Raw genomic sequence first — 26,346 nt, forward strand, 5'->3', positions numbered from 1 at the left:
CACCATCACTTTAATTATATGGATCCATTTTTAACTTGATCAGGTCCTTTCTTATCTTCTATCTGCCTTATGTCTTCTAATGCCCATGAGGACCATCGGACTCCCTCTCAGTGGAATGAACACCTCCTCCCACTTCCCAGCTGTCTCACCTCATCCTTACCCAGTGCAGTGGGAGCTTTGGAGCCTCAGGGACCAGGGGCTCTTTAAAGGACTTCTCTTTGGTTGCAGCTGCAGTTCTCAGAGCTCTGTGTGTGGGGAACGTGGAGACACACTGATTTCTCCCACCATCCGGGCACTCTGGCCTGTTCTGCCACGGTCGCCAGACGTGCGCTTGGCCGAGACGGAGTTGCTCCGGGTACCTAGTTGGTCGAACCATATGAAATTGCCAACATTAGTGATTTTTGACCTACAAAAATGGCAATCTCATGTGGGTCAACCTGCAAGGGTCTGGTGCCCCCTCCTTCCTTTCCGTGTTCTGCCCCAAGGCCCAGATCTTGTGCTCTGGAAGCCTTTCTGCCCTTCCAGGCCAGCCCCGCCTTCCTTGCCCAACCTTCTAGAGTGGCCCTTCTCCAGCTGTTCAATCTGGTGCCTGAAGACAAGACTGCTCCAGAGCGCTGGGAAAGCACTGGGCTGGGAGTCAGGTCACCGCTGCACTGACTGCCTGTCTCCTCACTGACCTCTCTGCTCCCAAATCACGGTCTACAGTCATGCCTTCTCAAAGAACAGTTCAGCTCCAGCCACCCTCTACTTCAAATCTTGCCATGATCCCTCCCTATCCCCTAGCAAATGTAAAGTACAAACTCCCCAGCGTGGCCGCAAGACACACCTTCAGCTCCTGCCACTGGCCTTCTGTTTCCGCTGTGCCCAACTGCTTGCAGTCCCCTGCGGGCACCTATGTCCTCTCCCCTCTGCACCTTGGCACCTGCTCTTCCTTCACCTAGAAGACTGTGCAGTTCCTCCACTCAGTTGCTTATGACTTACCATTTAAGACCACTCCCAGTCTTCCCTGAGCCTCTGAGCTGTGTTAGGAGACCTTCCTCTCTGTTCCCATTTCACAGTGCTTCTGTCTGTCCTGGTACTCATTTTTTTATTTTAATTGCCTCTTTGCATGACTGTCCCTGTCTTTCTTTATAGGTAATGGACTCCTGACAATTATACCAAATTCGTATTTCAGTGTCTGTTGTCAGCATAGGAGGAATCAGTGAATTTTCATTTAACAGAACTAAGCAATGGTGCCTGTGACTCAGTTTCCCCACTTGCTGAAAATGGCCCAGAAGGGTGTGCCCTGCCCTTTGGTTTCCTGTAAGCTTCATTTGCCTCTCAGGAACAGAAGGTTGGTTTTAAGGGCTCTCTTGATTCCTATGGTGTAAGGACTTGGGGATATGACTCTTCCCTGTTCCCTGGCCATTTACAGGGATCCTGTGTAGGTCCAAGGAAGTTAATGGAAGAAGACTGTTTAAATGGAAGGTGCCAAGGAGGTGTGAGTCAGATTACTTTGTTGTTTTGTTTTGTTTTAATTCAACTAGAGTTTGCAGAGCACCTACTAAGCGCGTGCCAGTGTTAGCCAGGAACTGTGTGATACAAAGTTGTAATTACCAGCTTCCCTGGATTTCCTTTGAGTTCTGCCTTCCCAGCCAGTCTGGGAGTGCCTGCCCACTCCTGCCTCTTTCGCTGTTAACTCCCGCCAGGATCTGCGCATCAGATGCTTTAGGCGATGTCAGTCCGTGTCCCCGAATTCGGCGCCCAGCCTTGTCCACGGAAGACACCACAGAAGTTGGCCGAGAGGGGCCTCGGCCCGGGCGCCCCCTGGTGGCCGCGCTCGGAAGCTACGGCCGGCGAGGAGCGGGCCCGGGGAAGGGGGAGCGATGGGGGAGGAGGAGGCACGGGCAGGGGAGGAGAGGAAAAAGTTGCGCTGGGAAGTTTGGAAAGTGGGGAAGTGGCTGCTGCGGGCTTCGCCTCCCTCCGCGCGTGTGTGAGGGAGCGAGCGAGGGAGCGAGAGAGGAGCGAGCGCCTGCCATGCCCATCAGACCCCGCCTCGCCGCGCCCGGGCGCGGAGCTCGCCCCGACTCCCTACGGCCCGGCCCGGCGCGGCCCGGCGCGGCCCCGGCCCCCCGCCCCCCGCGCCGGGTCCTCCCCTCCCCCCGCCCCGGCGGCCCCAGCCCCCCGCCCGGCCCGGCTCCGCGCCGCTCTCCCGCCCTCCTCCCTCCCTCCCTCCCGGCCGCGGAGCAGCATGGCGGAGCCCGGGCAGCGGCCGCGCGGCCGCCCGCCGCCCCTCTGAGCCCGGCTCTGCGGCAGCCGGGCGCCCCAGACCCGACCCCCGCCCCGCCGCGCCCGCCGCCGCACTTGTCCCACCGCGCGCCCCCTGGAGCGCCGCGCACCCCTGGGACCCTTGCTCGCCCGGCTCCCCGCGTAACCCGGGACCCCGCGCTCCCTGGGAGCCCGGTACCGCCCCGGGACCCCGCGCGCCCCTGGACCGCGACGCAGCTCTGGGACGTCGGCGCGCCCCGGGACCCGCGCGCTCTCAGAACCCCGGGCTCGGCCAACGGGGCTGCGCGCCTGGGAAGGGGCCCCGCCCCGCCCCAGAGGGTCCCCCTCTTCCAGCAGACGGAGCCCCGCCCCAGAGGGACCCCCCAGGTCCGGCAGGGACACCCAGCCCCGCCCCAGAGGGCTCCCAGCATCCCGCCGCTGGAGCCCCGCGCCCCAGAGGAACCTCAGTGCCCAGCTGGGGGCTCCCCGCCCCACCGAGGGGCGCCGCCCAGGAGGGTCCCCGCGCCCCGCGGGCCCCGGCAGGATGCACGCCGCCCTGGCGGGGCCGCTGCTCGCCGCCCTCCTCGCCACCGCCCGCGCCCGCCCGCAGCCCCCGGACGGAGGACAGTGCCGGCCGCCCGGATCGGTGAGCGAGCGCCTGCCCGACCACTCTCCCGGCCGCCCGGCCACTCCAGCCCGTGGGGACGAGGGCTGGGGCTCCTGCCTTCCGCACCCACCTCAGCCCACCCGCTCCATCTCCGCTCGCCGGGCGCTGCCTCGGGCGCCCTTCCCCGGCTCCTGCCGCCCGGGCTTCAGCTCCGCGCCGGGAGCCGAGATGGGGCGCTCCCTCTCCAGCTCCTTCTCCACAAGCTGACGCTCTCGGGCTCTCCTCGACTTTCGGTCCTGGTCCTGCTTGGCCGTTTCCTCCCTGTGCCCCTTGGACTAGCTTCTTTCTTACTTTATCCTGTCTTTATCCTTCTGCTTGCTCTCTGCCCACTTCTGACTCTGTTTCTACCATTCCTTGCCCTTCTCTGTTCTGACTTCCATCAGACCTTTCCTCTCTCCCATACCCACTCTGTCCCCCTCGCAGGCTTCCCTCTCCCCTGTCCTCCCATTCTAACCTAAGGCAAACTTTCTCCCTGGTGCTGGTTCCCACCTCTCTCTCCCTCTCCAGCCCAGGACCCAGCACCCAATCTCCCAACTGCCCCCATTTCACAAAAAGGGGGCAGATTCCAGAGGAGAGGAAAAGGAAGTGCCAGGGCATGCTGGCCTAATATCTCCTTGGGGGTTGAATAATTACTGGTTCTCTTAATTTTCCTTCTCAACTACAGAATCCCTTGATTTCTCTCAGTCTCCCTCCCTCAAAGTGTGAATTAATGCATTGAAAATAACACTTATTTGGAGGCCAGGGAACAGGAGAAGGTTTTGTAGGGTCCTCATTCACTGCCGGGTTAGCAGGGAGTTAGTTGACCTTGGGCAAGGTGCACCTCCAGGTCCTGATTTATGTGGGAACAGGGAGGTCGGTGGCCAGCTGGGAGCTCAGAGCCAGTTCAGCTCCAACATGCCGGGATTCACGATTTTGGGGTGTTGGTAAAATAAGGTACTCTTCCCCCATCCACCCTGTCACACACTTTTCATTTGTGCTGGAATCCGGCAGAAAAATTTTATGAGCTGACCTGGAGCTTGCAGGTGGTCAGTGGCCCGTCCAGGGGCTTTTCTGGTTGGAAAATGACTGAGCCTGAGAGAAACGATTGTCTCTTTCTCATGCCCCTTAAGCCCTGGTCCTATGCTAGATCTGGAGAAAGGACCCCTGTGTCCATGTCCCTCCTCACCCCTCCAAACACTCCTCCTCAGAGCTTCGGTCATGGAAGATGACAGAGTTGGTGTTGGAGGCCAGGTACAGCATTTTAGGGGAGGAGCCTGAAGCCCCAGAGTCTGTACATTTCTTGGGACTCATTCCGGGGAATCTTCCCTTCCCAAACCAGGCCTTGAGGCAGTATTTAGCCATATTTAGCCTGCAGCTTTTAAAGCACTTTTTCATCTATGGTGGAGCGGAGTAGCCCACAGCCCCCAGACCTGCCCTCCAACAAGAACCCCGCATCCAGGGGCGCCTGGGTGGCACAGTGGTTGAGCGTCTGCCTTCGGCTCAGGGCGTGATCCCGGCGATCTGGGATCGAGCCCCACATCAGGCTCTTCTGCTATGAGCCTGCTTCTTCCTCTCCCACTCCCCCTGCTTGTGTTCCCTCTCTCGCTGTCTGTCTCTATCTCTGTCGAATAAATAAATAAAATCTTTAAAAAAAAAAAAAAAAAAAGAACCCCGCATCCACCCCGGTGAATGGGAAGTAGCTGTTTAAATAGGTGTGCTATTTTTAATAGGTGTTCTGCTTTCAAAGTGCTCTTGGCATGTATCTTCTAATGGCTGGATTTAAAAAGTTATATGACTTCCTCCCTTCTTGCCAGAGCAGGACTCTTGGTCCCCCACTCCCCCACCCTCCGCATGAAACACCACCGGTGAAGGTTTGGCTTGGCCGAGCGTGAATATTCTCAGGTGCTGTGGCAGTCCTTGGCACTCCCCGGGAAAGCTAATCATAACGAGAGCTTCCTCCCTTGCCTACCTCCTCTGTGCCTGGCGCTGCTCTTAGGGCTTACTTGCGTATACTGTGTCTTTTCATCCTCCCCTGAGGTGCCTGCCCTCAGCCCCATTTCACAGATGGGGAAACTGAGTCGGTGGGAAGTGGAGCAGTGTGATTAAGATCATTCAGCCAAGACAGGGCAAAGGCAGGATTTGAATCTGGGTCTTTTGGCTTCCAAAGTCCTTGCTCTTTCCCTGACCCCACGACCCCATGTAGGCCTCTGCCTCCCACCCCCGCCTCTCCCTGCGCTAGCCCCGATCTCTGCTGCCCTCGGCCTCACTGCCTGCCTTCTCTCCCACTGCAGCAGAGGGAGCTGAACTCCTTCCTGTGGACCATTCGGCGCGACCCCCCGGCGTACCTGTTCGGCACCATCCACGTTCCCTACACCCGCGTCTGGGACTTCATCCCGGACAACTCCAAGGCAGCCTTCCAGGCCAGCGCGCGCGTCTACTTTGAGCTGGACCTGACGGACCCCTACACCATCTCGGCGCTGGCCAGCTGCCAGCTGCTCCCGCACGGCGAGAACCTGCAGGACGTGCTGCCGCGGGAGCTCTACTGGCGCCTGAAGCGCCACCTGGACTACGTGAAGCTCATGATGCCGTCGTGGATGACGCCGGCCCAGCGGGGCAAGGGGCTCTACGCTGACTACCTGTTCAACGCCATCGCGGGCAACTGGGAGCGCAAGAGGCCCGTGTGGGTGATGCTTATGGTGAACTCGCTCACGGAGACCGACGTGCGCTCCCGCGGCGTGCCTGTGCTGGATCTCTACCTGGCCCAGCAGGCCGAGAAGTTGAAGAAGAGCACCGGCGCCGTGGAGCGAGTGGAGGAGCAGTGCCACCCGCTCAATGGGCTCAACTTCTCCCAGGTAGGCACTCGGCTGAACCAGGCAGCCCCTTTGTCCTCTTCTCCGGTGGCCTTCCTCCTTCCGTAGCCGGCGTCCTGGCCTTCCTCCAATGGGAGAGGCTCTTTCCAGCTGGGAGGCAGCTCTCTGGCTGCTTTAGTGGTGGGTCGAGGGCAAACTGGTATGGGCTAGAATTCGGGGTAAGAGTCGGGGTGTTTACTTCTATCTCAGTGATGCTGCCTTTTGGGGATAGGCGCTCCCCACTTGCTGTGCTTGCCCAAGTGGAAAGAATTCTCCTGGGAGCATCAGAGTGAGGAAAACCGAAAGAGTGAGTTGCGAGTTGGTGTCCAGCTTCCCGGAGGCCCTGGGGTCTCAAGAGCGGGAGGCGCCCCGAGGCTGTTAGGTGGGCACACCTGGGCGGTGGTGTGTATGTTCAGAGGATGCATAGAGGGAGGCATGGTTCCCGTGGCTTTGGGGGCAGGGGAGGTGCCGCGGTCCTGGTGTCGATGTGGTTCTGGCTGGCTGTGGAAGGTTAAGGACTGCTGAATTGCCCGGGCCTTGCATGGCTCTAGGTGACCCTCGGACTGCCTCCCTAGGCCTGGAGAAAGTCAACATGGATAGTTTTGGGGTTAATAATTTCAGAGAAATGTGTTCACTTGAAGGTTGACAGTTCTGATTTCTGGACCTCAAGAGTGGGGGCAGGGAGAAGGGAAGCGCTTCAGAGGTTTAAAGTCTCTGGCTGCCAGAGACCTGATCCAGCAAAATGTCATGAAAAGCCCCATCTCCACGGGCAGAGGTCACTTGCAACTCACTGGCCCCAAACTCAACTCGGAGACCCTGGGAACAATGAGTTCACATCTGTGCCTCGAGAACAGGCTGTCAATCTGGAGATGGGGGGCTTCAAGTCAGGGCTGGTGGCTCCTGCAAGGAGGCGCCAAAACAGGGCTTGGGCCGATGCCCTGGGTGAGGTGTGGCCCCCAAGATGTGCTTCTCTGTTCAGGAGACTGCCTCGTAAGTTGGCCAGGCTAGAAACTCCGCCACTGGGACCAGACCTGCTTGCCTCTCCCAGGATGTTGCCGGCTCTTCCCCAGGGAAACAGCGGCAGAAACCGATCCCCCTTTGGAGATCTTCTGGCCTTTGTTTTTCCAGGGGAAATGCAATATTGTCCCCGGGGAGGTAAGAAGCCAGATTGATTTGCCGGCCAAATGAAAGGCGGGTTTGTCGGTTCTCCTGCTGGCTCTCCCATAATTGTGGAGTCCTTACCCAGAGGGCCCCAGTGGCAGGAATATTGGGGCAGTTAGTCACGCCCCGCAGGGTTCTGACTACGCCTGACTCCTTCTCCACGGGGGAAAATCCTGTGCATTCTCTGGCCCGGGCGCTGAATCCTCTGAACGTACCGGCTTTCTCCCTCTGAAGTGACTTTTCCCTTGCCAGCCTTGGGAGCTGATATTATCTGTGTCGGGCTCCCCAGCGCTCACCGCCCATCTCATTTTGGAGGCAGGTTTGTGGGAGGCCTCTCTGTTCAGAGACCTCACGTCTGGCCTCGATATCTTTTTTAGGCCGGGGAGGTGGGGCATCCAACATCACTGTCCGCACCCTCTTTGTACCAACCACAGAGGAATCCGAGGAGAGCTGGAGGGAGCACAGGAGCCCTCTGGTCAAAGAGCCCCTGGCTTTAATCTGTCTCTCTTAAAACAACAAAACTATCTTTCTTCGGTGTCTGGAAACACTGCTGTTCAACCAAATGACGGCTTTGGTAGGTTGAAAACATTTGCTGGAAAGTGTGTGAAGTTATGTTTTAGGAAAAGTTCCTGAGAGCCATTTATCGGCCAGCAAGGAGCCCGCTGACAGTCTCCAAAGCCCATGTTTGAAGATCAAACGGACTCAAATCTCTGGTTTCAAAAATGCGCCCACCCCGTCACCAGCCTGGGCCCGCTCTTAAAATTGTTCTTGGGTCTAGCTCCTCAAGAGGGCTGTAGGAAGCAAGTCCCGAACAAAAGAAAAAAGGACTCCTCTTGGTTCCCTAATCTGCACACCCTTCACCACCTGCCAGGGTGTCCGACCCCGCCAATTTGTCCTGTTATCATTTTGGAGTGAGGTGCTGAAATCTCTCCTCCATCCCCGTGGGCAGCTGTGGGCTAACTGGGAAGGGAGGGATTCCAGAGCTTGGGTGGATGGGGGTGTTAAGGGTCCTCAACCCCAAAGTTAGAAATGAACAGCCTTCTCAGTAAAATTGTATGTGCGAGCGCACAGTTTGATACGAACATCTGTGATGCATTATTGTACCGAAATATCTGTTAAGTGCATCAGATTTTTATTTTTTCTTTCCTCTCAGCATTACTGTTATTGCAAAATATTTGGTGCAGGGAAACAATGAGAGGGGAAGGCGGGAAAAAGAAACTTTAAAAGAGAGAGCCTTTTTGTTAGGAGCTGGGGTTTTAGTTTGAATTTTAGTATTTCTCAAATTTTTATATTTTCTTTTAGGCAGACGTACCACATTTTTCCTTGCTAAGTGGAGAAAGAAAGCGTACATTTTAGGATTCCATGGATGGGAGGAGCCACTGAAAAAGTCTCTGGTCTCTGATTTCAGTAAAAACCGAGGGCTGGACCCAACATCAACACGGGTTTGCAGTGTGACCTTGGGCAAGTCAGTTCCCCTCTCTCGGCCTGGTTTTTCCTGTCTGTGAGATGAGATGCCAGGATTAGGGCATTATTCAAGGCCCCTCCGAAAGTCCTGACGTTCCACGGGACAGTTATAATCAATTCCACCTGCCAGGCACCCTGCACGCAGGAGGCATGTTTTTCCATTTTGTTGGATGCTCTCTCAGGTGAGCACTCAGGCTGGATGACTTGCCCAAGGTCATGTGGCTAATGAGGAACAGAGCCAGCCTACTTGGCCCTCAATGAAGCCTTCCCGTTTCCGGCCGCCTCACGCCGACTACGTATTTCATGTCCTCAGTCCTTTCTGTTGTTTCTTTCTCCCCTTTACGGCACGAGGGCTTAAAATTTTACTTCTTGGAACATTTCTACTTACAGAGAAAATATTTTGTTTGGCTATGGGGCTGGTGTGAACACGGTGAAGGCCCTGATGTATCAGACAGCTCACGTAGTGGCTGAGACATAGAAGACTTGCTTCTAGGTTTCAGTCCCTGCTCTGGCTCTAAGACTAATGACTCATATATAACTTCGTGTTGCCCTCTGTAAAATGGGGCAGTAGTGAACAGCCTTTCACAATCGAGCTGGTTTTGCGAGGCTATGAGAAGACACTGCTTGTGGGAGGTGGTGGAGTGTGTAAAAGGACAACCTCGATGTATGTCCTGTGCTTGGAAAACAGTTCGGGCCGGCTCCAGGACAGGGGAAGAGGCAGGCCGCACGGGAAGCCTCATCTCTGCCCTGTTGGCACCTTCTCCGTCGGCCGTATCCACTGTCATCCTTTGTAGAGCAAAGCAACGCTGGAGTAGGGTGGTGGCGGCCCCTGCCCTCGGGGACCTGGGGATGCCTGAGCCTTGAGCCCAGATCTCGTGACAGTCTTGGGACCTGCAGATTTCAGTCGGTCAGTCGGCTGCCTCCTGAGCCTGGCACGGGCTGCCACGAGCTAGCGGGGCCGATCAGGAGATGTCCTTCTCCCTCTAGGGGGCCTCAGTCCTCCCCCGCCCGGAACAGTGGACGCACTGGGTGAGAACGCCTCTAAGTCCCGTACTTCTGCGGGCGTAATGTAGCAAGGACCTGCCATTCTGCATTTTGCCGTGTTGTAACAGACATGCCGACGCTACCCACCCGATGCGTGTAAAGCCCGAGCACTCGGGCACGTTGGCCAAGGGCACCCAAAATGTTTGTAAGCTTCTTCGGCCTCCTCAGTAGGGAGTTAGAAACCACAAAACCATCACTGATGGAGCTCTGTCTCCACACAGGGCACTGTGTTAACCCTTGTAAGCACATCCTTTCTAATCTTCACAGAGCTGTGCCAAGTCATATCATCATGTCTCTTTTACAGACAATCAATGGGGCTGTGCCTACACAGCCAGGCCGGCGGACTCCGCTCCGTGTGTCTGATGCTAACGCCCAGGCTTTTCAGGCATCTGAAAGATGAGTTCATTTTTGTTTTTAGCAGTCAGGTGGCATTATTTGGTGACTGGTGTGTGTGTGTGTGTGTGTGTGTGTGTGTGTGTGTGTTAGAGTTAGCGGAGATCATGATTTTTTGCCAAAAAATGAAATAAAATACAATAAAGATCATTGGAAAATGCCAAAATTGATTTTCTGCTTGGCTTATAAATTGGATCTGAAGGTGATTCTAAAATAGGAGTTCCCAAAGATATTCTGGGCATGAGTTGCTTCCTTGGAAGGAGTCCCTAGCTTTCCAAGGGACCGTTGTGAAGATGTGCCCCTAACACTGGCTAAGCCAGCATAGTCGAATAAAGAAGAGTCTCCTTATAGTCAGAGGGCCTGTATTTATACCCTGAGGGGCCAGCACATACTATTAGGTGCTTAACAAATATTTGGGGAATGACTGAATGGTCAGAAGCCATGATATGACTACCCCTGCTTCCCTTCTGCCACCTGCCCTATGGAATGAATGAATGAATGAATGAATGGAGACTGTATAAGCCACAGTGAAGAACGTCCTCCTTGAACTTTAATAACTCCGTGCATTCCTACAGGGACACAGAATGTTCAAATCATCAGGTGGGTAGTTCACCTACAAAGCAGGCTCTAGCCCTGACCTCACCGCTGCCTTGCCTGTGACTTTGGGCTAGTCCTTTCTCTCTCTGGGCCTCAGTTGCTCCCTCTGTCCCTTGACTGTTGGCTGGATAATTTCCAGGGTCGGCCCAGTTCTGACTCCTCTAGTGCTCGTCTCTGGCCCCCATATCTTGAAGGCCCGGGCCACCCCGAGGTTTTGAGCCTGCGCGGGGCTGACAGTCTAATCTTCGACAGGCCGCTGCTGATACCTAATTATCTGGAAGCCTGTTGGTTCTGGTGGGTGATCCTGCTGCCTCCCGCTGCCAGTCTGCGGAGCAGAGAGCCCAGCTTGCCGTGGCACAGCCCCTGGACTCCTGCCCAGCCTCGGAGCCTCTCCTTCACTGGGGCTCCTCTCCCTCAGGTGTTTCTCACTCACTCAGCCGGAGAGGCTTCCTGTCCCGGTCCAATGCAATGCTGGCAGCAGACCTGGAAATGGCCTAGTTTTTAGCGGCAGAGAGTTCACTTCCCAGCCAGGGAGAACGGGGATGATTAGTCCCATTTTACAGCCATAGCGACTGAGGCGTTAGTCTCTCCCCATGTCCTGGTTCTCCACACCTCGTGTGGAGACTCTGTTCTTCCTTTCTCTTCCTGAAAGATGTGCCCATCTTTCAGAACCTGTCTCTTATTTCCCATCCTCCGGGAATGGCCATTCTCAATTCTCCCACCCTCCCTGGGCCTCCATGGCAGCCACAGCAGCACCAACTATGGTCCCTCGAGCCCGCAGCACTGGTCCCCACTCATGGCCTTCTGTCAGATCTCTATGCCCTCCGCAGAGTGGAGGGACCAGACATCTCCCCAAGGCTCCCCGGCCATGCTGAGCCCTCTTCTCCCCAGAAGTCACCCAGGGAGCGCGAGCCCCTCAGTCAGTGTTGGATCAGAACAAGTCGACCTAGTCTGCCTAGGATGACTCCAGATCCTAGTCCCAGAGACAGGACTCCTCCGGCCTCGCCTCCACCCTGTGCGTCTGCAGCCCGCCATACCCGCTGTGTCTCCCACTGGAGCCCTGAGGTTGGGAGCCGTTCAGCCAGTGTCTGTCGCATGGTCTGGAAGTCCCTCTGGGGACCCCCTAGCCTTGACCGCTAGGCATGTGTATCCCAGAGTCTGTGTGTGCACGGAGAGCTGTCTGCCGGCTGGGCAGGCTCTGTCCGCTCTCTCTGACCTGGGGAACTCACACTTGAACATGGAATATATTTTCCCCACATATGGCGGGAGGAAAACAAACTCAGAAGCAGACACACAGGATGGCTTAGGTACCACCATCAAAGGGAGAGTGAGGCCATAAAGCCCGAGGTGACCAAGATGTCATGAAATATTCTAGTGTCGGAATCAGAAGCTCACAGCGTGAAGTCTTCCACACTTGCACACGCTCTCTGAGTCATACGCCAGGCCTCGGCGGCTCAGGGAATCTAAGAATGGTGAAATCTTAGAACGTTAGGCTCAGAGGCATTTTTGACTCGAAGAATCTTCACATCATGAAATCCTAGCCTCTGAGCTTTGAAGAATTTTCAGCTCATAGACACAGACTTCTAAAATCTTAGAGTTGGAAGGAACCAGTCCTCAAGAATTCCAAGAAGCCCCATCGGCAAACACATTGATTTCCTTCCCACAACCCGCCAGCCCCATCCCAGGCCGCAGGGAGAAAGCCTGAGCGGGGAAGCACTCTGTGACGGAGATAGAGATGGGAGTGTGCCTTTGGTAATAGTTCCCATTTGGACATCTCTCAAAGCCAGGAAGAGGTCGCCTGGTAGTGCAGCTTTCCGAGGGAGGGAACTGAAGAATGCGAGGATAGCCATGGCCTGCCAGCGGGGGGCTGCCGACGTTCGTCCCCCCTCGAGTTTGCTTCTGAGTAGTATCCACTTCACTCCCTTTTATCCCCCATCACTGGCTCTCTGTCCGCCTACTTAATCCACAGGCAGCTGGTGGCCCAGCCTTCAGTTTTGCTCAGCGGCTGCCAAGCCGTCTCGCTGAGCAGCTCCTCCAGGATCACAGGCTTTTAAATGTGTGCAGTGTGTCCGCTGGAACACAAAACTGTTGCCCCAAGCTTGGAAACGCTGTTGCTTTGCTGAGCCCCCTCCCTCTCCAGGAATTTCCTCCCTTTCTCTTCTAATTCTGAATCCTGTGAGATTTCCAAGGCTCTGCTCAAAGCTCTGCCTCCTCCAGGAAGGCTTCCCAGAATGCTCCTAAATCTCATCTGCTTGGGAAGACTCAGTCCAAAGCTTTCCCCAATGCCCCAGCCATGTATGTTCTTTCCCTCTGTGGAACTTTTTTAAATGACATTTTATGATATTCTCTCAACACTTCCTTATTTTGCTTTATATTATAAATATCACCAAGACAGTCTTTTCTTTCCTAATAGACCCCGATTCAAAGTCTCGCGCCAGCTACGCTCACAGTTGATTACAAAATTAGACGGAATGTGCTCCAGTTCTAAAGTTGGGGCTTTGTGGTGATGCTGTGGTTGGGGTGTTGGCAGCTCTGGATGCAAAGAAGGGGCTGCCTCTTGGCCTCTGTGTTCACTTCCTACCTGAGACAGCAGACGAGTTCAGTCCTGTTGCTGGCCCACCTGGTCAGGACTTCGTGACATCCACGGACCCTGTTGGATTTCTCTCTCTCCATCTTGGAACACTTTGTTTTCTCTTCCTCATCTGTTCCTTGCCAACAAAGGGCCTCTTTTTCCCTCCTCTTTACTACCTAGAGCACACTTGAGCCTCTCCAGGCTCCCCACCCTCCCACTTTATTTTCATTTTAGAATGTTTAATTTTGCCCCTTACTGGCTACTTTGGTTTTGGGCCCCAGTGATGTGGACCTCTTCTAGCTCTCGCTCCCTCGCTCCCTCCCTCCCTCCCTCACACACAATCCTTGGTCACACCTCCACGCCCAAGCTCCTGCTGTGCCCTCTACCTGAGAGCCCTTCCCAGTTTTTATTGTTCAGCCAGCTCTGCCTCCTCTAAAGTGGTAAGGATTCCTCAGGGCAGTCATTTTAAAGCCTGGACTCTTCAAATGCCCCTTCATTGCCAGACTTTCCTCATGGTCACCAGATTGTATCCTGTGGGCAGATGCCAACCGATCCTAACTCAGCAGTTAGAGTTTAGGTGCAATGATGTGATTGGCTTTCAGCATTGTGGGTCTTTTTCATTTATTTATTTATGCATTTTTTATTAAGGTATAATTAACGTAACATTCAAGTATACAACACACTGATTCAATATTTGTATAAATTGCAAAATAGCATTGCATCTTAAAAGGATCGATGGGTGTCTTAGTCTGCTGACTGTCGGAATAACAAAATCCCATAGACTGAGTGGCTCAAACAACAGAAGTTTACTTTCTAACAGTTCTGGAGGCTGAAGTCTGAGATTGGGGTGGGAGAGGCAGAGAGAGCAAGAGAGAGGGAGAGTGAGAGAGATGAGTTGAAAGTGGGAAAGAGCTAGCATTCTGATGTCTCCTCTTATAAGGGCACTCAGCCCCTCACAAGGACCCCACCTACACGACCTCTTCTAAATTGAATTATCTTATAAAATCTCCATCTCCGAATACCATCATTGTGGGGGTTAGGGCTTCAACATATGAATTGGGGTGAGGGAGACACATTCGGTCTGTATCAGTGGGTGAGTTGCACCTGGGGCCCCCTGAATGCCTGAGTACCCTTGAAAAGAGCCAGGTCACAGGCCAGGCCCGTGCAAGTCAGAGCCCTGCGCTATCTCTGGGTGGCAACTTGGGACCGCAGGACAGGTGCAGGGTCTGCAGTGTCACCTGCTGCTGGAGTCTGTCCCTCCCCTGACTCGGCAAAGTGGGGGAACCTTCCCACTTTCAGATCAGTACCTGACCACCTCCTCCCTCCCCTGCAGGCAGGGCAAATACACCCCTGCCCTGAGTGCGGAGACCCTGTCACCTTTTATTCTTGGGGCTCACTCTTTTCTTCCCATCGGGTCAGGAAGGGCAGGGGGAAGTGTTAAACTTTACTTCTTCCTTGCTCTTAAATCGTGAGCCTGTGGTTTTTGTATAAAGCTTCCTCCCGCATTCGGAGGAACATCCTGGTGTGATCCTACCTTTATAAATAAGGCTTAGTCTTTATTTACTCAGCAATGGCACAGAAACCCCACCACTGCAGAGCCTGCAGGCATTGGCTCAGGACTGCCCAGGGCTCCTTCAGGGGAGTGTCAGTAACCTTGGACTAGTTACGTGGCCTTTCTGTGCCTCGTCTCCTCCTCAGTCAGCTTCCTCCCACCGCTGTGAGGGTTTCTTGACTAGTGTGACACTCTCTAGTACAGTGCCAGATACAAAACTCGCACTCTGGAAACACTGGCTTATACCCTCTATCGGATTTTTAAATTAGCATGAGAAATGCTTTGTAGCTCCCCCTTTGTGCCACACATTGCGATAAGTGCTGGAGATCGAAATGTGATCAAAAACGATGATGCTTTTTTCCGGGGGCTGCTTCCTTTTGGAGTGGGGAGGAGGGGGTGGGGGCGGAGGTTGAGGCAGGTCGCCAGCCCTGAGGTGGTGTGTTGGGGGAGCACAGAAGACGCACACTTCTCAGTCCTTGGAAGATCTGGGAAGGCTTCCCAGAGGAAGCCTAGGTGAAGTCGAGATCTTAAGGAGTAAAAGTTAGCAGGCCAGTGCTGCGGGGTGCCAGGCCCGGGAGACTGGCGGTGCCTACACTGCGGGCAGGGGTCAGCGATGTGTCTGGGACCCTCTGCAGTGCAGCTTGGCCCTTCCTTCTGCGTGGGCTGCGGCCAGAAGAGGCCGAAAGAAACCGCCTGCCTGGGGTCTGCCCTCCACGGCCGCAGCCCCTCGGGGCCGAGCGCAGGATGGAGCCAGGAGATCTGGGAGCTGGGTGGGCTTTGCCCAGGCCGCACGGCGGGCTCTCGGGACCCCAAGAGCGCAAGTGCATGTTTCTTTAAAAATGCAACGAGCGGAGAGCGCCGCAGTGGGCGGTCCGGGCGCCACCCCGCGCGCCCCTGGCCTGCCAGGCCACCGCCTCCGGTGACACCAGCGGCACCTGGGGGTGAGCCGCGCCCACCAGGGGCCAGCCCTGCCCGGGAAGCCGCAGGGCAAAGATAAAAGACAAGGCCTTTTCCCTTCTGCTTCTTCTGTTTAAAGGACCTACCTGTTTCTACCCTATTAAGGTTATTAAAGTTTCACGGCCAATATTATACCCTGGGGACTTAATGCACCTTCTAAGCCGCTCGTCATTCAAGTCTCGGTCCCATTTTAAAGCCCTTTTTGAAAAGGAAGATGCGGGCAGAGAAAGCTTTTTGGAAATCTCTCTGGCTCGGCCTTTAGCCTTGGTCCACAGGGTTTCCATGTCTTGAACTGCTCAGCCTTGAGCTTGAGAGGAGACAAAAGCGGAAATGGAAAGGTAATTCCAGCCATTTGCATCCCGCTTTGCAATTTCCAGTCTTTGACCGGCATTACCCCCTCTTCCTCCCTTCCCCCACGAGGACACCTAGGAGGGACCTGCTTCAGTTTCCTGCCCCTCCTTCCGATTTTGGACTCCCAGTGCTCCCCTCCCCTTGAGTCTCCGGCTGAGTGGCTGTAAGCATCCACTGGGTTATGAGACATTTTCGAGCACCAGACCCGCTACTGGGGCTGAGACGCATCTTGAAGAGCTGTGGCTTGGTCATGGGAAGGGTAAACTGAGACACTGCCGGGGCTCAGTGGTGATAATACTTGGTCCTTGTGCTTGACCTTGACTGGGCTGTTTAGTTGACCTAGCACCGACATAACCCCCATGCCTAGGCCTGTTGGTAGTCTTGCAGGTGATTTTATATTATTCTGCTCCCATCACTGTAGTTTTGCAGGGAGGGTGGTGAGAAAGGAATGCAGGATTCTTGATGGAGATCTTGCAGGTTGAAGAGGGTCAGGGCCCTGGAGATGGGAGTGGCAAAAGCCATGGGGGAAAGCAGGAGGACTGTTGAGCAGAAGTGCCAGGATGGGAACATGCAGAGGGTATGCAAATAAGTGTTTCTACCCCTCCCTCCGTAGACTTGATTCTTCCTTTTCCTATGCAGCTCCCAAGAGAGCCATTGTTATTTATTGCCTGTTATGTGCTGGGCCTCTGGTGTATCACAGTAAATTCCTAAAACAGTCCTGAAAGGCAGGTATTATTTTCAGCATTTTGAGGAAATTGAGGCTAAGTGCTTTGCGCAGAATGGTGGAGCCAGGATTTGTACTTAGATCTTCTGATACATTAAGAGAGAGACTGGACTGGAGCTGGAATTCCCACTCCACCACTTTGGCTAGAGGACTGGGGTATGTTTTCACATCTGAAAAAATGGGGTTCACATAGTATTTCCCCCCTGGTGTGTTGTGAAGAGTAAATGAGGTAATGCATATAAACCACCTCGCTGAGCGCCTGGCACGCGGTTCGAGGTGCTGAATGTTAACCGTGCTGTTTGAAGTCGTGGTCCCTTTAATTATTGTGATTGGCTCCTGTTCACACTGTCTTGAGGTGAAACCCAGCCCCCAGGGAAGATGGTCCTTGATCCCTTAGGCTCTGGTGCACTGAGCCACCGAGCGCCATCCAGAGCAGGGATGGGTGTGCTTGGCTGACCTGATTGGAACCGTGTGGCCTGACCACCTAGAGTGTGATCGTTTTTGCTGACCATCTGTGGTGTATAATGTCTGACTGTATCCTTTCTGGTTTGGCTTCCTTGTGATCTCCCACTGCTCCCTGGAGTGAGGACACATCAAAAGGAGGGATTGAAAAATGTAGGCTGGAGACCCAGGCTCCGGGCCCAGCTCCATCACGGGTTCGATCATGATCTGGGGAGATTCCCTATCTAAGGGTCCTTTCCCTGTGCTGTGAAGATCAGTTCAATGTTAATAGCAGCAACTCCGAATCCTGGGGAGAATCAAGGGAGAAAGCCTGGGAAGGACTTTATTAGCCCCCAAGTGCTCTGTGCTCTCAGTAGTACTCGGTGTGCAGGTGTTTTTCCTCTTCTCTTTTTCCCAGAGAGAAATACAGGTCTCTCCTGAGATCCAGCGCTGGAGAGTTCCTACGGTGTAAAGCAAAGAAGCAATCATGGTTAATTTATAAGGAAAAACTTGTGAGCATTCCCAGACGCAGAGAATAACCTCTCAAGCTTTTCTGATGCCTTGGGACACATCTTGCTAATGGGTGCACAAAATCAAGCGAGATGAAGCACAGATGCTCACAGGCACAGTCCGAAGCCATGGTGGCTTGGTGCTGAGGTGCTGAGCCTGGCTCCAGGGAGGGAAAGGAGCGGGGCGGGGCCGCTCGGAGGCTGCCCAGTGCTCACTGGCCCTCTCGAAGGCTCGCTTGCTGCAAAACAAAAACACTGCATGCTATTTTCACTTCTTGCCCATTTTCATAAAGAAATCCTCTTCAGATTTCTTTTGGTTGGTGGAAACAGGTACTAATGTAGGTCTTCTGTAAAAGAGAAGTGGCGTATAGCGAATTTTCAGATAGCAAGGGATACCTGTACCCTGTAAATGCGTAGCCAATTGGTTTAGTTATTATGCAGCGGTTTGTCCATTCATCCATGCCTTCGTCTGTTTGCTGGGCAAGCACTCCTGGGAACGACGCTGTGCCAGGCTCAGGTTGAGGCTCTGGGGCTCAGCGATGACTGTGGGGCTGGTGGGGAAGTCTCTGTTGAGAAGTCGGGAGGAGAGAGGGGGCTGGCTGCAGGGGGCCTGGGATGGGCCTGAGGCCTTCACCAGCACCTGTCTCATCCTCGCAGCAGCAGCCGTCTCACAGGCAGCTCCTGTTTCTCCGCCCCATTTTGCAGGCGAGAAGACTGAGACACAGAGGGGTTAATTCATTTACCCGAGGTGACACAGCCAATGGATGGAAGTTCTAGAATTTAAACCGGAAATCTGGCAGTGGAGCCTGTCCTCTCAACTTCTCTGCGTCTACAGAAAAGGAACTAGAGTCTGAGAGTGGGGGTGGGGGCCGCGCTTCTTCCAGACCAGGGGTATAAAAGGTTGGGAGGGACAGGGAGTTCAGACTTCTGAGGTTCCCTCCTGAGGAAGGCTGTTGCTCTGGGAAGAAGAGGGGGAGCAGGTCTGTTGGCCAGGACCTGGGGGAGGAGCGAGGCTCTGCTGACGACCGAGGGCAGAAGCTGGCCTTGGCCAGTGGGGGGATGGCAGGGCAGGCTGTGGGCCCAACAGAAGTGGAAGGTCTACGTGTGTACCATCGCCGCGCTGCACAGCTCTCTAGGGTGGGTGCGGGAGCAGTACATGGGACAGAGGGCCGCCCCCAGCCCCCGGCCCTGCGGAGTCCCTGTTCAATGTGCTACAGGAGCTGAACAGAATATCAGCTCCTACCTGTGTGTCATTGTTGAGCACTGACCCTGAGCCTCCACCCCCATGGCAGCTGGGCCTTTGCTGGGGCTCAGGTGTTCTGGAAGCCCCACAGATGCTACCAAGGTGGAGGGGACTTCATCCTTGCTGTCCAGGAACTGTCTTTGTTGGTGAAGATGTTCCGTTTGTAGATGGTAGACGACCCCCTCCTAATCAGTACCTGGCTTGGCTTTAGTATAATGTATAACGCCACCTGAGCTCAGGGTTGAAGGACAAATGGTATTCCTGGGTTCAGGAAGAGCAGCATGTGTGGGGCTGACGCTGCGGGTGGGGTTGATCCCAACTGAGGGACTGTCCTTACATGTGGATAATGTTTGCAGGGGGCACGGGACACTAGGGAATTGACCAGAGAGGCTCACTGGCCACATCATGGAGGCTTCACAAACCAGTTAAGAAGTTTGAGCTTGACCCAGGGTGTGTTGGGGAGGCCACTGTCCCCCACTCCCATATGTTGCAATTCATTCTTTCATCAGACTGAAGCATCTCCCGCAGGCTTGCCCGGAAATTCTCAAGCCCCTTGGCTTGAGGAAGGAGCTGCCGTATGAGGGTCTTTTCTCTCATCAGATCCAGGATGTTCTCACTGCTGGGCCAGAGGAAGACTCCCAGCTTCTGGAATAGGAAGACGCTTGGGGGTGTTTTCTCTCAGAACTAGATCCTGAAAGTATCTGGCAGCTGAATGAGACCAGCTGTAGTTATATATTACAGGGCCTTTTGTGGGGGAGTCTGAGTCCCTGACCCCCATTTCTAAAGTAGTTACTGTAGGACAACATGGCCCTGCGTTTCATGTGACCCTTTTGATGGCTGACTTGGGGGATTCCACCTGTTCAAAAGGGGGGTGGCATGAGGCAGGTGATTCCTGAATGCTCCCCATTCAGGGGGAGTTGGGGTTGGAGGAACCTGCGGTCTGTAAATCTGAGGAATCTAGGGTTGGAAGTGGGGGTTGAAGGGATCTGCGGTCCGTAAATCGTCCTTAAATAGTGAGAGCACTGGATTGGGAGTCCAGCCGCGTGACCCGGGCAGCTCCCTCCCCTCACAGACAGCCCTTAGCGGATGTGAGAGTGCTTGGTAGACCATAAACCACACCCCTGCTGCTGCAAAGCCACTTTCTAAACTGCTCTGACCTCACCGGGAAAGGGCATTTTTTATTTTATTGTCTTTTATATGTTTATATGTCTGTCTCCCCCACAGACTGAAGTTCTTTGAGGGCAGGAGCCTCCTCTAATGAATCTGGGGTTGCCGAGGGGCTGGCTCCCCGAGTGCGCATAGGGATGCTGTGTGTAGCTCTAGAATTACCAGCTGTCTCCACACATCATCGCCTGAGTATCCGGGTGGGAAGCAGAAAGTCCCTAACCGCACCCCACATTGTTCCCAGATTTCCAGATGTTTGGTTCCAGGAGGTTCAACGTCGAGGCAGTGGCCTGCGTTTCCCACTGTGGCACCCAGGCGTTTGGCCGTGAGTGGCCGTGGCTCCCGGGCGCCTTCTCGCCCTCGTGTTCCGGCCGTCTCTGGTGGCGCTGTGGTTTCCCGCCGACCCCTCGTTCCCACAGGGGCCCTCGGGGCTTCCACTGGGCCACCCCATGGGTGGGAGCTGCTTCTCCTGGGGTCGGAGGGATCTTCCCAGCCCCCCCCCCCCCATACTTCCGGGTCTTTTTGCAGGGCACAGAACATTCTGAGCTTCTGTTTGCTGGTCATTCCGTGATCCTCACACAATATAAATGAAAGCTGCTAAAACCAATAAATTCAAACCATGTGTGGGCACTGGGGAAGAGCGGGGGTGTCGGGGGCCTGCCGTGTGAGGTGCCGTCAGCTCTGACGGCACCCGAGCTGATTTGTATATGAGGAAAGTAAATATCCAAAGTGGTAAACAGCCTTGGGTTTCTCATCATCGCGGAGATTTGAAGGCATTTAATAGGAACACACACTCTCTGTCTCTTATAAACAAAGTGAGATTCTCTGTGTGTGCTGACCTAAATTCGGCATTTTTATCTTTGGGAAAGCGAGCCAGTCATTCTCGTTGGGAGACCACAGGCAGTCTGGGCCGTCGGGTTGAGTTCTTCTTTCTGGTTTTGGCAGTTGGTAGCACTTTTGCTTTGCAAAGGGCCACCTTTTCATCTCTCTTTGGCCTTAGAGCAAATAGGATGGATGGCCATTCTCACTCCTGTACCAGCGAGGACGTGAGCCCAGAGATACAAATCGACTTGCCCAAGACCACACAGCAGATCCACACAGAGCCAGGACACCCCCTTCTTTCCTCCTTTAGAGCCCTCTAGCGCTCCAGTCCTCTTTCCACGAATGATGCTTCTGTTCTCTCTAACTTCAAATCCAGAGACCTCTTCGTTAACCCCTCCCTCATTTCCTCTCTTTTCCAGTGTCTGCTGGAGCCTGGCCTTCTGCTGAGTCCCTGCTTCCTCTGCTTTTCTATTCAGGCCCTTCTTGTGTTCAGGAAAGGGCCCAGGGAGGGGACCAGACAGTCATGGGTTTAGGGTTCTGGTCTCTGCCTGTCAACTGTGAGGCTTCCAATAAGTACGTTCTCTGAGCCCCTCAGTTTTCACATATGTAAAATGGGGACAAGAAGACTTGCCTTCTTAGGATGGCCGTGAGGATTCCCGGCCTTCTCAGTGATGGTGCTTCACTTCACCCCACTTTCCTTCAACTCTGGACACTTCCAAGTGGCCTCCTCATTGTGCATTAAAAATGGATTAATCCTTAAAATTGCATGAAACTAAATACGCCACGCACACATATACAACTCATACGTGTCAAACTGGGGAAATCTGACTCACGTCGGTGCATTGTCTCCATGTCACTTTCCTGGCTTTGATATTGTACTACGGTCACGTAAGAGGTCACCATGGGGGAGATTGGGCGACGGGTATTATTTCTGAACAACTGCATGCGAATCTATAATTATCTCAAAATAAAAATAAGAAGTTTAATTAAAAAATTAATTAACCTTCCCCACACCCTCATTCCCTCGCTCATTCTTCCCCGCACGCTGCATGCGCGGTACTGCTCTAGGTGCCAGGCATGGGTCAGTGAACACAGAAGGAAAAAAATCCCTGCCCCCGCCTCCCTCAGGCCTTTGCTCAAATGAGGTCTCCCCATGACCGCCCTATTCAAAATTTCAAATCACTCCCTCAAACTCCCTGTCCTTCCTCCTTGCCTTTTTCCTCCAATGGCACCTGTCACCAGTTGGCATCCGTATATTTTACTTACTTATTTCTTTTTTTGCCCTTCACCCGATCATTGGAATGTCAACCCTGTGAGCGTGGAAATCTCTGCCTGTATGACTTGTATCCTTAGCCCCTAGAACATGTCTGGCACGTGATAGGCGGTCAAGTAATGTTTGTTGAATGAGAGTGACTGACAAGAAACAGGGGCAGGGGGGCAGGGTGGGTGAATGCTGAAGGAAAGCAAAGCCGGGGGAGGGGTCGGTGAGATGGTGGAGGAAGCATCATTGGTTCTATCTAGCGTGGACTTTCTGCAGGCCTGGCAGGCCTCCCTGTTGTGGGAGGGGTAGGGTCCTGGTGTCTTAGATTGTGACCCATCATTAAAGCGCTCTTCCTTTTAGTCATTCAGCACATCTTGCTTTGGGCCTTTTCTGTGTGCAGGACCCTCTAGAGCGGGTGGAAAAGGACCTTGCCCTGGGAGGCTTGCAGGTAGGTGGGAGAGATGGGACAGGAATGCAAACAGCCCGTGAAAAGGAAGAAGGGCGCCAAGTGTGAGAGCTAGGGGAGGGCCACCAAGGGAGGGCTGAATGTAGCCCAGGCATTTCAGGAAGGAGGAGGTGTTGATTCCCGGCCTTCAAAGTCTGGGAGGATTTCAGAGTTTTTTCTGGTCCAGCTGGGGCTCGGCTTACCAACTTCCTCTTCAATGGCTCTCCTGGGAGATGCCGCAGCCCTCATCAGACCGCTCCCTGCAGGTGGGCCCGGACACCCTGGCTCTGCTTATGCTATGACCTCGGCCCAGGGTGCCCTCTCTCCTTCATCCTGTCTCTCTCAGTCCTGTTTCTTCTTCCAGATCTAGCCTGGCCCTTCCTGCAGGAAGGCTTCCTTGATTGCCCCAGCTCCCACACTTCTTCCTCTCTGAACATTTGTGCCATTTGTAGTGTGTGCCACACCATTTGACCCTTTGGGAGAGAGTGTTGTGTTGGACCGGCCTCACCGTGGGTGGCACTTGAACCCCCATCTAGGGTAGGAGCTCACTGCTAAGCCGGAGCAGTGCTTGCGGCTGGATTGACTTAAGAGCAGTGGAAAAATTTGATTCATCCTCAGAGAGGGCAGGATTTGTTATTTTTTTCATTGACCCCAACTTTCCTCCTTTCGAACCACTGGAAGTTCTGTGAGGGGAGGGCTGACGTCTGCCTTCGTGACGTCTCAGAGTGTGTGGTTGACAAAACAACGCACAGAGGCTGTAGCCCCAGACCGCGTAACAGGCCTCAGGAGTCCCTCTCTTTGCTGACGTCATGGCTGGAGTCTGGACTCAGTGAATTCTTACAAAAAGACATGAAATAGTTTTCCATGCAAGTATCTTACCTGCAGTCACCTAACATGTTTTCTTAAATACAATTTTTCAATTTTAGAGCAGTTTTGATTTGCGGAATTATTGAGAAGTAGTACCCAGTTTGCCGTATTATTGAGATCTAACATTAATAGGGTACATTTCTCAAAAAAAAGAAAAAAAAATGGTACCTTTCTCATGATGAGTGCACCAATACTGGTGCTTTATTACGAACTAGAGTCCGTACTTCATTCAGATTTCCTCAGTGTTCCCCTAACATCCCATCCAGGATACCATATTGTTTACTGTCATCTTGCCTTTGGCTTCTCTCGGCTATGACAATTTCTCAGACGTCCCTTGTTTTTGATAACCTTGAGATTGGGTATTAACCAGATAAGCGTCCCTCAGTTGGGACTTGTTTGGGTGTTTTCTTATTATTGGATGTTATGCATTCAAGGGAGAAAGACCAGAGATAAGTAAAGCGCCATTTTCATCCTGTCATATCAAGGGCACATACTATCAACCAGGCTCGTCACTGTGGGCATTGCTCTTGACCACCTGGCCGAGGCGGTGTTTGTGCGATTTCTCCACCATGAAGTTACTGTCCCCCAGTCCCTATCGTTTTGTGCTGTACACGCTGGAAAGCCGTCACCAGGAGCATCCCGTGCCTAAGAGGGCAAGTTTTGCTCCCCTTCAACTGTTGTGTTTTGAATGGTTGCTGTGTGCTGGGCACTGTCACAGAGGCTGAAAATAGAGCGACAGACGAGAGAAAAGATTCTTGTCCTACATGGAACTTCTATTTTCATGAGGATTTAATAATGAATAAATAAGGAAGTAATTTCAGAGTGTGATAAGGGGTATGAAGGGAAAAAAGGCAATAAGTTAGGGAGAGAGCACAGCGCCGGGGCAGAGGGAGGACGCTTCAGAGGGACAGCAGCTTTGTTTTCTTAGGCTCTGGGGAGAAGGTGCCTTTCTAGCTGAATCTCGAGGGATAAGGAAGAGCTAGCCATGAACACCTGGGGAAAGCCCATTCCGAGCAGAAGGAACAGCAGGTGCCAAGGCCCTGGGGTTCACTGAAGGCACAGAAAAATGTTGTGAACAGAGCCCTGTGTGCACAGGACAGTGTCAGGAGGTGGAGCAGAGAGGAGGTGGGGCGAGACCTTCCGATTCGAGGAAGGTGTTGGATTTTCTTCCAACAGTTGAAGCCATTGGTTTGAAGCAGGGGCGGTCCTTTTTGCTTTCATACATAAAAGGCAGCTTCGGCTATGGTGTGCAGAATGGGCTCTCCTGAGGGCAAGAGCAGAGGCAGCTGGGGGACCGTGTGGGTGTAGCTGAAGGATGATGGTGGCTTGGAGCTGCCGGGAGCAGGGCAAGGTGGGTTGGGCTCGGTTTTGGAGGTAGAACTGATAAGGCGTCTGATGAGCTGCCGGTGGAGAGAGAAAAACACTGGGGCACGCTTGCACGTTTGAGTCCGTGGTAGTGCTAGTAACTGCAAGTAGGGGAGGCTGGGGAAGGAGCAAGTTTTGGTGGTAAAAGTGCAGATCCTGCAAGTTCATCAGAGAAGCTCCGCTGGAAGGTGATTTGTGAGGACCGGCGCTAGCCGCACCTTCGGGCTGTATCCCATGCCTGCAGGGACCGGAATAGTGCTCCGTGGATTCAGATGTTCCCCTTCTCTGCAGCATTCACACTGTTGAAGTAGGAGATGCCGATGGCAGATGGCCATGGCAGGCAGTCTGGGTAGGGAACGTGGACCAGTTACTGAGGGGCCTGGCTACCAGGCCCTGTGTGGGATGTCCTCATGCCTCTCCCAGCACCCAGCCCCGAGGAGTCTATCTTTTCCTGTCCCAGTTGCCGCTGAGTAAAGCCTGGATTGGATGACGTTGACTTACATCTGCAGGAAAGCCAGTCAGTGAGTATTTGTTCAACAGCAGCTACTGTGGGATGCTGTCTTCAGCGTGGGCCGTGGTCCCTGTGTAGGTGAGAAGTAAGACATAAATGTAGTAAGGGGACAGAATGTGGTGAAAAGGACACAACCAGACGTGTACAGTTGGTCACCAGAGAGAACGCACATGTCCCCAGGACACCTGGAGCCATCTGGGAGGACTCCCTGGAAGAGGTGGAAACAGAGCTGTGAATTTGAAGTGCCCCGAGGGGCCTGCTGGGCCATGCGGTCAAGGTTTCTGTTAGGGAATTGGAGGGAAAAGGGTTGGAAAAGTCCAAGTATGGCCCACCTACCAGAACCGGGGGCAGAAGAGGAGCTCACAAACAGCTGGACGAGGGAGTGGTTGGCAGGCGGGTTGTGGTGCTGCCTGGAGGGCGTCCGGTGCAGGTAGAGGAGCTGTCCCCTGTGGGCCATGGGGAACGACTGCCGGCTGTAACCAGTGTCGAAGAAAAGTGGAAGGAATCACATCCTGAAGACGGACTTTTGAGTTTCTTCTAGCCAGTATTTAATGTATTATAAATAATGATACTGCTCATAATAACAATAATTTTTATAACTATTTACTCAGCAGTATTTTTGCCGGGAAGTCACAGTGGGTTCCACGCTTGGCCCCGTCTGTGTGTGATGAGAGGTTGTTGACTGAGACTACGAGGGGCTTTTTTATCTTGAGGTCTCATTGTTTTCTTTCCTCCTGGTCTCTGCTGATAGTCTGTTCCACGACTCTGTCCCACGAGACACCCCAAAAGCACACGGATAAGGTCGATATGCCAAATCCTCACTCTGACAATCACTTAGGGAGGTCTCACTCTGGGGTTGGGGTGGAGGGGTGGTGGGGATGGAAAGAAAAGTCCAGATTGCTTTCATTAACTGCATTTTTCTTTCCGGGGTGGGGGCAGTGGCTTTGGTGGAAATCTCGGTCTTCGAGGCTGTTTCCAGGAAATCACGGGAGAGTGACGGAGGAGGCTCCAGAGTCTTGGGCACCGGGAGGCGGCACCGATCACCTGTGGCAGATGCAGTGTGGGCTGGGTGCTGTAGGAATGCGGGAAGAAGCCACCTGTCTCCCCGCCAGGAGGTGGTGTCTATGAGGGCAGGGTGTTGGGGCCAGGGAGGCCACCAGG

The 26,346-nt window shown here is 53.9% G+C and overlaps 1 protein-coding gene across 2 annotated transcripts in view; it reads left to right on the forward strand.

The window, feature by feature from the left end:
- Positions 1-2,315: 2,315 nt before the first annotated feature.
- The window catches only part of TRABD2B (TraB domain containing 2B), a 211,184-nt gene continuing 187,153 nt past the window's right edge, over positions 2,316-26,346 (forward strand). For both annotated transcript variants that reach the window (XM_026498149.4, XM_057310656.1), the window contains exons 1-2: positions 2,316-2,893; positions 5,185-5,745. In XM_026498149.4, coding sequence (XP_026353934.1) covers positions 2,792-2,893; positions 5,185-5,745 — 663 coding nt within the window. In that variant the 5' untranslated portion in view covers positions 2,316-2,791. The remainder of the gene's footprint in view (positions 2,894-5,184; positions 5,746-26,346) is intronic.

The sequence above is a fragment of the Ursus arctos genome, unplaced genomic scaffold (assembly GCF_023065955.2).
Source record: "Ursus arctos isolate Adak ecotype North America unplaced genomic scaffold, UrsArc2.0 scaffold_12, whole genome shotgun sequence".
Classification (NCBI taxonomy): Eukaryota; Metazoa; Chordata; class Mammalia; order Carnivora; family Ursidae; genus Ursus; species Ursus arctos.